This window comes from Martes martes (genome assembly GCF_963455335.1).
Source record: "Martes martes genome assembly, chromosome: 6".
In the NCBI taxonomy this organism is placed as follows: Eukaryota; Metazoa; Chordata; class Mammalia; order Carnivora; family Mustelidae; genus Martes; species Martes martes.
Window position 1 is genome coordinate 132,878,289 of NC_137893.1, and position 12,665 is coordinate 132,890,953.

General features: G+C 46.2%; 1 protein-coding gene across 1 annotated transcript in view; it reads right to left on the reverse strand.

The window, feature by feature from the left end:
• Positions 1-1,568: 1,568 nt before the first annotated feature.
• Positions 1,569-12,665, reverse strand: part of NEDD9 (neural precursor cell expressed, developmentally down-regulated 9) — a 48,423-nt gene continuing 37,326 nt past the window's right edge. The window contains exons 3-7 of the mRNA XM_080807208.1: positions 11,107-11,208; positions 10,312-10,413; positions 8,110-9,348; positions 6,713-6,802; positions 1,569-3,891 (exon numbers count right to left, since the gene is read on the reverse strand). Of these exons, the coding sequence (XP_080663334.1) occupies positions 3,382-3,891; positions 6,713-6,802; positions 8,110-9,348; positions 10,312-10,413; positions 11,107-11,208 (2,043 nt within the window). The 3' untranslated portion in view covers positions 1,569-3,381. The remainder of the gene's footprint in view (positions 3,892-6,712; positions 6,803-8,109; positions 9,349-10,311; positions 10,414-11,106; positions 11,209-12,665) is intronic.

Genomic DNA, 12,665 nt, shown 5'->3' on the forward strand with positions numbered 1-12,665 from the left:
GTTCCTTTTTGTTTCTATGTAGTATTCCATTGTGTGGATGTACCACAGTGGTTTTATTCATTCACACAGATGAGCATTTGGGTTGTTTCTAGCTTTTGGCTGTTATAAATAGCTGCTATGAACATTCTTCTTCAAGTCTTTGTACATATGTTTCTATTTCTTGAGTAAATACTTAGGAGAGGAATTCCTAGGCGGTATGGTAGGCATAGATTTAATATTTTAAGGAACTGCCCATCTATTTTCCAAAGCATTGTACCATAGCTCTCTTGTCCATCAAGTTCATACGGCTTGCCTTTTTGTTTCAGTGACTTTATTTGGTGTGTTTATATTTCATTTACCTATTGCCCATTCATATGTCTTCTTTAGTGAGGTTTCTTTTCATATTTTTTGCCCATTTAAAGAACTGTCTTTGTCTCCTCATTCTGATAAATGTTCTTGGCTGATGTATGTGGTGCAAATATTTTCTCCCGGCTTGTGGGTTGCCTTTTTATATTTTTAACAGTCTCCTTAGAAGAGCCAGAAGTTTAATTTTTATGAAGTCCAATTTATAAATTTTTTTCTTCTATGGTTTCTTTCTTATTTATTTTTCTATCTAAGGAACATTTGTCTACCTGAGATCTCGAAAGATCTTCTCTAATGATTTCTTCTAGAATCATTAAAGTCTATGACCCATTTCATTTTTGTGTAGGGTGTAAGGTACATACTCATTTTTTCCCCATGGAGAGATCTAGTTGTTCCAGAACCATTTTTTCAAAAGACTTCTATTCCCCAATGAAGTGCCTTGACACTTTTCTTGAAAATCAATTCACACTTACAGATGTGGGCAAAATAATACAAGGTATATTCAAATACCTTAGCCGTAAATCTCAGTAAGATACCTGTGTGAGGGGCACCTGGGTGGCTCAGTGGGTTAAGCCTCTGCCTTCAGCTTGGTTCATGATCTCAGGTTCCTGGGATCAAGCCCCGCATTGGGCTCTCTGCTCGGTGGGGAGCCTGCTTCCCCCCTCTCTATCTGCCTACTTGTGATCTCTCTCTCTCTCTGTCAAATAAATAAATAAAATTAAAAAAAAAAAGCAAAAAAAAAAAAAGATACTTGTGTGAAAGAGTAGGCTAAGCATTAAAAGTAATTTATGTGGTTATGAATCTCGAATTTGCTTCAAATAGTTTCAACTGTTTCTTTTTTATGTCTATTCCAAAATGAATTAAGTCATTCTCTTTGACTCTAAAACCTCATGAATGGCAACATCCATATTGTGATAGTAGAAATCATTCTACCCATCGCTTAAATGTATAAGATTTCTGGTGAAGCTAAGCCTTGTTCCAGATATTTGGGTTTCGCAATGTTCACAGAACCCAGAATTTTCTTCAAAGGTAAATACACTCTGAAGTGATACAAAATGAAAAAATAAACAACTCTCAATTTTTCTAAAAAATCCAGACCTATACTACCGATACAATAACCATAATTTAACTTCCTCTATTAGGAGTGCCCAAATATGCCAACAGGCAATTCTGAGACAAAGACAAGAGAAAGGAAAAGAAAACCCAGTGCCTGCAGAAATTGAGATCGAAAAATTTAATGATTTAAAAAATAGCCTTTACATACAAGATGGGGGAGAGAGTAATACAGATTGAAATTTTGGTTTTAAAAACGTGAAAGGTCACCACTTAGCTTAAAACAAGTCTGTCATCTCCTAAGAAACACACTATACACAAACTCTATGGGGGCACCTTTCAACTCCTACTGAATTGGTTTTTAGCAGTCTCCTTTCTCCCCACACGCTTACTCGTCATGAAACGATACAACTTTAAATCATCTCTGGACAGAACAGAGCTTGGAGAACTATGATACGGTTTTTTTTTGAAAAGCACCTTCTGTGATGTTTTGCTGATTTTTTCCCTCACACTTAGATCACACATTCTTCTCTCTTAAATCCTTTCCTGTTCCAATGATTTGGTTGTTTAAAACAAGTAAGCTTAATTAAGTCAAGGCATACATGGCAAATAAAAATGTTTTCAAATGGTCTAGTTTAGAACCATTAAATAAGAACCGGACTTGAAGGCCTGTGGATAACATGCTTACTGACTTGTTAATATGTGAATACATTTACCTACTAGGTAGGAAGTATCTCATTTGCCCCAAGGCCAGTCAGATGGCTCATGGGTGTCTTTACTGTGCCAACACCAGCAGGTGTAAAGGGACAGACCACGGAATGGGTGCTGTGATGGGCTGGAAGACGGTGGTGGGCTGTATACACAGGATCAAGGCCAAACAGAAATGTAGAGACTGGATGTGCTGAGTGTTGGATCAGCAGCTGCATGTTTTAAGGAGGTTGCAAGATCAAATAACGAATTCCCTTAGAATAGGGTATAGCCTGGTGGCTCTAACCTTTAAGTGACTCAGGAACAGGTCAGTTTTTCTCAGGTAATGGAGGTAGTAGCACCTAAGAGTTGAGAGTCAGAAGAGCCTCTACTTATAATTGGCAGGTGGAACCATCCCTTCTTTTTTGTGGACAGTTGTAGTCTGATGCATCTTTATGAATTCCTGCTGCAAATAATTCGTTTTTTGCAAATCTAAAAACACCCTTTGGAAAACTTCACGGCCAAGTCACTCATAAATATGGATGATCAAAAAGCCCCGGGGAAAACATTTGCTTTCTTTTTATCGTGATGTCCTGTGTTCAAACAACCCAGCCCTAACCAGGGATTTGGCCTCCACATACTTCTAAAATAGGGGTGCTTGGGTTAACGTCTACTTCCTGAATCTTCTCTCATTTTTAAAAGGGTGTTTTCAATCAGAAGTGAGGCATTTTGCCACAATGGGCCAAAGATGGTCAATTTTGAAAGAAGTGTCCAAACAAGAACAAGTCATGCCATGCCTCGTTATTGGAAGGTGAACACTTTCACGTATACTGTGCTTCCCACACTTGGACATGACAGGCTCAGAATAATCACTAGTATATGTAGAGCAATATTACACCTAGCTGGTATGTTTTCTAAAATAAAGAAAATAAGAAGGAAAAAAATGCAGCATTAGGACGTGCTTACTAAGGTGCTTCTTCATTCATGTTTTCTAATGGAATGTATTGGACAAACATCTACAAACGAACATGAATACACAGGCATACACACTCACGTGAACCAGTTTCTGTAAAGTTTAGGCCTTAGATGCTTCTGTGTTTACGTAAGAACCACACAGGGGAAAAAAAAATCCCCCTCTAGCTCCCTGAATTTCTGAATGTTGTCTAACCCATAAAATGTTAAAATATTTCATTTCCATATAAAATTATCTACAAAAATAGATAACATTTACAAAAAACCAGATAGCATTTCCAGTTTTCGTTAGAAGCGCACTCAGTCCCCCTTTCCGTCCTTCTCCTCTCAGAAGGTGGCCATCTCCAGCAAAGAACGCTTGAAGAGCTGGGCGTTCCGGGACAGGTCTGTCACTTGGTGCACCATCTCCTGCAGGGCCGTGGTGCTGGGGTAATGGAGGGCCGCCATCTTGGTGGCCATCACGATCGCCTTGAGCTGCTCACAGAGCTGGTTGCTGGAGTTCATCACTTTGTTGCGAATGTCTTGGGCAGCAACCTGCCTTGTCAGCGTGTCCCCAATGAACACAAGTTTGTGTGCGCTCAGGATGACAAACTTGCTGTGGGCCACGAAGATGCGCGGCGGCTGCGCCGAGCTGACGCAGCTGAACAGGGCGTCGATGGCGTTGAGGAGGGAGATGTAATGGGTCTCGCACTGGTCGTAGTAGAAGCAGAGCAGCTGCCGATCCTGAGCGCCCACGCTGCTGTTTGTGGTCGGGAGGCTCTGAGAAGGCTTCCACTTGGAGATGTCGTTCTCCACGGGCTTGGTGATTTCTTGTTCCAGCAACTGGAACTGACTTAGCTGCAAGGGAGAGAAAAGCAGAGTTCGTGAAGGGGAAGGCAGTGCGCGCCATCTTGGAAGTTAACCGGGGCTTGGGGTTCAAGGACAGTGGTTAGTGCTCCCTAGATGGGAGGCTTTGCTTTCCTAAACCGTAAAATGTGTAGGTTGAAAAAGAGGATCGCTAAGGAATCCCCCAGCTCCGGCCACTGCGGTTGGATATTGGTCTCTTCTGCCCTAAGGCTGGAAGGCAGCTAGCTGTTATACTCAGCGGTCACCTGCACCTTTATTAAAGTTCCATGAGTTAACATTTACCGAGTGCTTAGAGTGGTTTTTGGTATATCGTCATCTCTATATAAATGTTTATTGAACACTGAGTGGAGGCGAGGGATAATCAAATGAAGGGATCTCCTTATCAAGTAAATCGCTGACAGTTGGCTCCTCCCCTGGGAAAGCCTTGACTCTGTCCCTTCCAGACTCTTAGGTAACTGACCATCCATGACCCCTTTCTGTTTCTCCTACTCTTGCAGTCAAGATTTGTAAATGTTAGGCAGCACCGCAGGAGAGACTAACAGCTATAAATACATGTGCAGAATCTCTAAGGGAATGTGAATGCTAATTGTTCATCAGAGCACTCAGCCACCCAGAGCTGTTGAAAGAAAAGAAACTCGCACATAGTCAGACTCAAGGAGTGTTAACTTCCTTCTTTCCTTACTGCTCCCGGCTGGTGTATTATTTAAACTGTAGTTATAATCTCATACTATTCCACCAAATCTCAGGAAAACCCTTCTTTTGCAGGTAAGGACTACCTGTGACCTGAGCTTAGGACTCTGTGATCTTCTGCTCTGAGACAGAGTTCAGTCAGAGTAGGGCTAACCTCATCCAGCTTCGCCTCCAAGAAATGCACCGTGAGCTAACTTTTTCGAGAGAATCTGCTTTCTTCTTAGAAATTACTATGGTTTCAACAAGTTCCCTAAAGCCCTGCAGGCCTCCTTGGCCAAATGCCAAAGCAGACATAAACGGATCCAGGGCAATGTTTGACAGTATCTCGCTTATGCTTTTGCAAATGTGTTCATAAATATATCGTCTTACTAGAGAGATGGGGGAATTTTCTCATTTTATACAGAAGCAACTGAAGTTCATGGAGGTTAAATGACTTGCCTAAGGTCATAGAGTTGGCCGGTCAGAAAGCAAGGACTAGAATTCTGGTTTCCTGGGGCGCATGGGTGACTCAGTCAATTAAGCAACCAATTCTTGATTTCAGCTTAGGTCATGATCTCAGGTTGTCAGATGGAGTCCCTCATCGGGCTCCACACTCAGTGTGGAGTCTGCTTGAGATTCTCTCTCTCCTTCTCCCTCTGCTGCACCCCCCGACTCTTGTGCTCTCTCTCTCTAAAAAAATAATAAAATATCATTTTTTAAAAAAAGGAACTCTGGTTTCCTGAGGCAACATGACAGTTCATGTCTCTATGTGACATTTCATTTCAGCTTAAAAGGCATGTAAGTCCTCAATCCGTTACTCTTTATTTTTATGCCCCTTACCAGCAAGACTCATCATTATCAGCCCCGCTCATGCCCAGCTTTTGAGTGAACCTGCCTGGCCCAGATCCCTTGTTTGAGGGCTTGGATATATCTTGAACACATTTGATTCTGCCCTCATTCTTTTAGATTGGACCAAGAACAGCCAAGCCATACACTTGTGTTGTAGGAGATAGATAGATAGAGATGGCCCAATCAGACTCTCTCTCTTTCTCTCTCTGTTTTGTTTTGTTTTAGTAATTTGATGAACCACAGTAGGGAACTATTAGCTAAAGATGCTGAGGTGAATTGAAAAGCCATCTGTGGGAAGGAGTCTGAGTGGCCATGTATGGGTTCTGTGAAGTTCAGTAGGAGCCAAATGAGTAGACAAGTAGAGGAAACTGTCAGATAATAGAGGAGAAGGAAACAGATTTAGAGAAAAGAAAGCCCAAGGAGAGAGAATTTACAGTCTGAGCTCTCATCAGACTTATCTGCGATCAGGCTCATTGGCTGTATCTGCGTTTTCTCTTCCTACATTCCCCTACTATGGTTTTGTTATAAAACCTGTTTACTTGGTCTAGCTTGACTGGGCCTTGCTTCTGAGACCAACAGCCTTAACCCAAAAAGTCCTAACATGTTAGGTGTACAGAAGTAGCCTGGAAAAATGGCTATTTAGACATAAACTAGGTACACCAGCTGGATTACTAAAGCTATAAACATTCTCTTTGTTCTTATTCCCTATTATAAGCTTTGGAGCTGCTGCTTCTTATTACGATTTTTTAAAGATTTATTTATTTGAGAGAGAGAGTGGGGGGGAGGGGCAGTAGGGAGGTGGAGAGGAGAGAGAGAGAGAAGCAGACTCCCCATTGAGCATGAAGCCAGATGGAACTCAGGGCTTGATCCCATGACCCTGAGATCATGACCCGAGCTGAAATCAAGAGTCGGACACTCAACCGACTGAGCCACCCAGGTACCCCAGAGCTTTTTTTTTTTTTTAAAGATTTATTTATTTGAGAGAGAGAGAGAGAGAGCGAGCACGCAGGGAGGAGCAGAGGGAGAGGGAGAGAGAATCCCAAGCAGACTCCACACTGAGCGCAGAGCCACGGAACCGACATGGGGCTCCATCTCACGACCCTGAGATCCTGACCTGAGACAAAACCAAGAGTCGGACGCTTAATCGATTGAGCCACTCCGGCACCCTGAGCCTTGGAGCTTATTTGCGCCCAAGAATGCTGGAAGGACCAAAATGATGACCTTCTGAAGGGCTACCTCCCTTATGAAGCGGGAAATCCTCAATCCCAGGTAGGTCCTGTCCTGGCTGACTTACCTGATGATGCTCCAGCTGCAACTTGTTCTGTTTGATGATATTTTCTTTTTCCAGCAGCTCTTTCTGTTGCCTCTCAAACTCCTCCTTCCCCTGTTATTTTTCAACATAAAGAAAACATTACATCACCCCTGTGATTCACTTGTGCTAACACTTTCATTGACAAATGTGTAAACACCCTTTAGTTTTCCATTGCCTTGGCCCTAGGAGGCCCTGTTAGGCCCTGTGAATGCCAGACAGGGAGCGCGCACTCCCTGCCAGACTTCCAGTGTCCCTGTGTAGGGCAGGACTGAAAACTAAAATCCGTTTTCATGGGGGGGGGGGTGCCACCATCTCCACTCCACTTTCCCATTTTGGGATACCCACACTCCCCTGCAAACCTCCTCACCCAGTACTATTTCTCAGGGTTCTTCTCTAACAGATTATATGCAAACCCATAAATCTAACGCAGGTCTAAATGGGGTCTACACCGCACTGCTGGTTTCTTTGGATCATCTACAACTCTACACCAAATTAGCATTTCCCAGTATTCAGAGCTGAACGACGCACTACGGGAATGGTGAATGCCCCCGTCTACTCTATCCCGCCCCTTTCCTTAGCAGTGGGGGTGCGGGGTGGGAGGCAGGGCTCGGCTCTCTCCCTTCCCCAGTCTCCTGTGTGCAAGGGAACTGTAGTTAGTTCAACAGTCCTCAGGATGACCCATCCCTCTCAGTCAGATGAAAGGAATGGCTGAAGGAGATAGCAAATTCTAAATAATGGATCTTGGTTAAAAGTTTGAATTCCCCGCAGTGAAAGGGATCCCAGGTCAATGTGGTGGAATTTTCATGTGTAGGAGGCAGACTGTGCCTGCCCTATTTCCCATGTGCTGGTGACATTCTGGGTCAACTGACAAACGCCCAGTGTTCTTCAAGGTAAGCCTGAGGCTTAAGTAATTAATTAAACACACAAACACACATTACAGAACTGAAGGGATTTCTGAGAATTTCTCCAGTCTGGAGTTTTCTTTCTTTCTTTTCCTTAAAAATACCTCCCTCCTTTTACAAATAAAATACCATGCAGAACGCTATCAAAAATGCGAACAGAGGTTGAGCTGGTGTGATTATGTGAGAGAACCATGTTCCTATTTGGGGAGTCCCTTCCTGCTTGCCCGAGGCATATCAATGGATCACCCCAACCCCGTGCTCCATTCACTTTGCGAATGAAGAAATGACAGCCCCGGGAGGTTCGATCAGTGGATCACTCTCGGGCCAGTGCTGTTGCCTTCATACGTGAGCTACGAATTCTGCTCGTGAACCGTGAACCACGTTCCCGCCCCGGGCCGTCCAGCACACCGGCTGTCCGCGTGTCCCCCCCAGGCTCCCTGAATGCGAGCACCGGCCGTAGGAGCCGGCTTTCCTTACCTGCAGGTGGACGTAGTCGTAATCGTCCATCCAGCTCCTCTCAGAGCTGTCACTGCTGCTGCAGTCAGGGGGCTGGTCCTTGCCCAGGCTTGGGGGCAGTGGCTTGGTGAGGGCTTGGGCCTTGTGGTCCCCGGGAGGCAGCAGCAGCTGCACCTGGGACGCCGCGTGCGGGTACTCCGTGGAGTTCGTGATGTTCTCGGAGCCGCTCTTGGCGTGCGAGCCGCCGGGGCCCGGCCGGAAGAGGGCCTCTGCGTTGGTGTTGATGGTTGTGGTGAGCTGCTTGGCGTCATCAGGCACCGTCTTCGCCACCATCACGAAGCGGTCCAGGTCGTCCCACTTGTTCTGCGGCTTGTTGACGGCCAGAATGTTCAGGGACCAGCTGCACTCGTTCAAGTCGTGGCTGGTCTGGCTCAGGATCTGGTGGGAGTCCTCCACTCTCTGGAGCTCCCGCTTCATTTTGTTCTGCAGGAGGAGTTCGGGGAGGCAGGACGCATTGGCGGCGGCTCCCTTGGCAAAGTGGAGGTAGTCCCTCACGGACGCCTCCACCCTGTCCACGGAGGCGCGGATCTCGTTGACGTGGCGCTCCATGTATCCGTAACACCGCCAGTCCGTGGTCACCAGCGCCATGAGGCTGGACACACCCATCTCCAGGCTCTGCTGGAGCCGGTGCAACCGCTCGATGGCCGTGTCCGGATCCAGCAAGAGCCTTTTGTCCGGAGACGGGGAGGTCGACAAGGAGGACTCCTTGGAGGTGGTGGAAGATGTGGACATGTTGCTCCTGGTGCTGCCCGTGCTGGAGAAGGACAACCGGTTGATACCATCCACCACGTCCTGACAGCCTTTGGCGTCCGGGGCGTTGTGCAGAGGGACGTCGTAAACACCGTCTCTCTCTTCGGGGTTTGCTTTCTCACTGGTTTCTGCCGGCGGCTCCAGGAACTGAACCCCTCGGGGGACGTCATAGGCGTCGTTCTGGGGGCCCAGGGACTGTCCCAGTTGTGACGGCGGGTGGTTCAGCGAGACGTTTTGGGGTCTCCGTGTCGCCAGGTCCGTGGCTCCATCACAGCTGTATTTTACGTGAAGGTCCTTCCCCATCGGCTTGGTGCTGGTTGGGGGGATGTCGTAGACGCCCTCGGGTCTGACGTCCGGCCTCGCAGCTTGTCTCACTGGAGGGGGGAAATCATACTCTTTTTCCCTAAGCCCCGCCTCATCTCGGCAAGCAGAGGGTGGGATGGCATATACCTGAAAAACAAATGGAAAAAGAGCCATTATTTTTTCAGCTGGCTCATGCGAACGTGCAGAAGCTGAAAAGGACCTAAGAACGAGGCTACAATTCTCAGTCCTCATCGCTGGCTCCTGGCTTTCCACCTTCCACTCACTTCCGGCCCCTGTTTCCCAAGGCTCGGCTCTGCTCTCACTTCCCTCATCCTTGGACAGGAGCATCCTTCCCATGGCCTCAGCGCTGCCTGTGTGTGGACCCCTCCTGGCTGAGTTGACCTCCCTGGGTCCCAGGCCTGAGTTTTTGACCACCTCCTGGGTCTCCTTCCTTGGCTGATCCAGGCAGGGAGGTAGACCGTGCCTTCACACACAGGACGAGGCATCGGGAGACCCGAGGTCTCCTGGCTGTGACACGCTGAATAGTTGCTTCCATGTTCTGACACACAGTTCCCTTCTCTGCACAGTAGGCATAACTTTACTTCGGGGAAGGCGTGCCCCAGAGGACAAGAGAGGACGTCAAACACAGCAACCCCTAACTATGGACTGAGGATGCTGTAGCACTTCTCATAAATACGAGATATGTCCGTTGCTTGCCAGACTGAATTATTTTATCTTCTCACTGGCTCTCCTTATCGACTACCTCTTTTTTAATGGAATGCCCTAACTATGGAACCCTTAGACTTCGAGATTTTTCTTTCCTTTCCCTTTTTTAAAAAAGTAATCTCTAGGCCCCATGGGGGACTTGAACTCACGACCTCGAGATCAAGCGTCGAATGCCTCCTGACTGAGCCAGCCAGGTGCCCCCAGAACCCTTAGGCTTATTGCCTTTGCCTATTGCCTTCCCTTCCTCCCGTTCACTCTCTCACAAAGACTAGTTTTTCCCCTTTGGTTTGTCCTTCTTGTATTACTGCAATAAACACACACACACACACACACACACACACACACACACACCCCTTTTTTGCTGCTCTGTGGTAGCTCACTTACCCCTTTGGTAGGAGGGATGTCATAGACGCCTTGAGGTTTTATCTCTCCGACTGGAACTGAAAACACGGGGCCTTTCACTGATGACGGAGGGATATCGTACACCTGAAGAGAAACACTTGCGTTACCCAGAACAGAAATGTCGCATACGTGTCACTTCTTACGTTACTAAGCCTTTCACTAGGGACTGATTTGCCAGGTTATGTATACCCTTGCTCTGTGTCATAAGGGGTTGGTAGAATTCTTTTTAGATTTCATGTTCTTCGACTTAGATTTGAGTATAAAAATGACCTGATGTGAAGTATCTACACTGTCTGGACTTTATTTATTTTTAAAGATTTTAGTTAGTTATTTGAGGCAGAGAGAGTGAGTGAGAGAGAGAGAGAGTGAGCATGAGCGGAGTAGCGGGGGGAGGGGAGAGGGACAGGGAAGAGCAGACTCCCCGCAGAGCAGGGAGCCCCAAGGACCCGCAGCTCGATCCCAGGACCTTGAGATCATGACCTGAATCACAATCAGCCACTTCACAGAACCACCCAGGCGCCCCACTGTCTGCGCTTTAAACTATAGTTTAAAATTTTACATTTCCTGAACGAGAATGATAAGTGACAAAAGCTTTGTCAGATAAAGGCCTAGGATTTCCTGATGAAGCAAATCCAGAAAACGTAATTTAAATAGCATTGCTGGAAATGGCTTCTGTAGAGCTAGCTTCAAGTGAAACATGCCTACGAAGTGAACTTCCCTTTGCTCGCAGCCCTGAAGGAACGCTCCCCCTGCCCCACCCCGGGTGCTGGTACATACCCCTTGCGTGGTGTGGGAAGGAGGGATGTCGTAGATGTCCTTTTGGTATCTGGCTGGGTACTCGTACACGTAGCCCTGGCCCGTCCTCACGGGCGTTACCACCTGTGGGCAGGAAGACACAGACTGGTAAAATTCCAAGCCCCAGCCTCTTAACCAGGCATTCCCCAGTCACCTCTCCCCCATAAGAAGAAAGAAAGAAAAACATGGAAGGGAAGAGAGAGAAGGAAGGGGACAAGGAGATGTCAGGGCACAACACTTTTTTTTTTTTTTTTTTTTTTTTTTTTTTACAGCACAACACTTTTAAATCCCCTCTTGAATCCCAGTAAAGGACAAATCCCTGAAATAGCTCCATTCCTCTCCCTCCTGATGACAAAACCATATCAAAGTTGGGCCAAGTTTCAATTCCCAGGATGTACCTTAAGGGAGAACCATTTTTAAATTATGAAATTTTAAATTATGATCCTAGATCATCCCTTTAAAGCACCCAAACCACAGCATAATGAAAAAAAAAAAAAAAACCACTTTTTTTTTTTTAAAGGCTCTGAAACTATTTGTAAAGCGAATAATGCAAATAGAGACTTGAGCTACTTAAAATTCCTCTCATGCCTTCCCCAGGACGCCTCTTCATGTGACATTATTATTATTATAACTCAAATTCCATAGGTCACTAGAGGACTTTTATGAAGCCAACAGCTCAGCAGTGCCGCTCTCAGAAGCCTCCAGGAGCTTTCAATCCAACCTTTGAAACAAATGACAGACGGAGTCGGGAGCCACCGGGAACAGAGTTCAGGTCTCGAATCATTTTCTCATTTCCACCGGGGGAGCAGACATCCCAGACAGTACCTACATCCAAGGGATGTGGGAAGTCGAACACACTCATCACAACTCTGGCATCTGGAAGCAATGCCAACAAAAGGAACCTCACCCAGCAGGCTCGCATTTTCCCGTCTACCATCCTTCTTTGTGTCCTAAGCACAGGCAGAGAACTCTCTTGAAGTGAAACTCAGTGGAAATGTATTTAATTTGAAACTCACATGGAAATGTATTTAATCCTCCAGGGGGCTACTAAATGACCAGTGTCTTGTGTCTGCCGAACCCCTGTTCCCCCCGAATGACTAATAGCCCCCCCGTAGTATTGCTCATTACTTTTTGTTTTGTTTTGTTTTTTAGGAGAATGGGCATTGTAAATGAGGCAGAGCTGGCTCTTCCTTAAGAAGTCGTCATCTTTTATCCTTTCCCTAATGTGAAAATTCTGGCGTCAGGCTGCCTACAAAACTATGTGAAAAATGCTCATGTTCATCTTCTGCTGCAGTGGATGGAACACAGCCAAAGGCACCAATGCCCTCCCTAGTGCCTGCGGCTCATTACTTCTTGCCATGGACGTAAAGGAGATTAGAACTGCAGTCACCATCCCATCAAATCTCTCCACTGCCTCGGGTTTAAGAAAAGGAATCTGTGGCTTTAAACTCTGTTGGTATGTAGCATACAGAACCATTTGCAGAGTGGACAGTGCACTGGGCCTAGCAAATCGTCCTTTTAAAAAGCAGCATGCCCTTTGC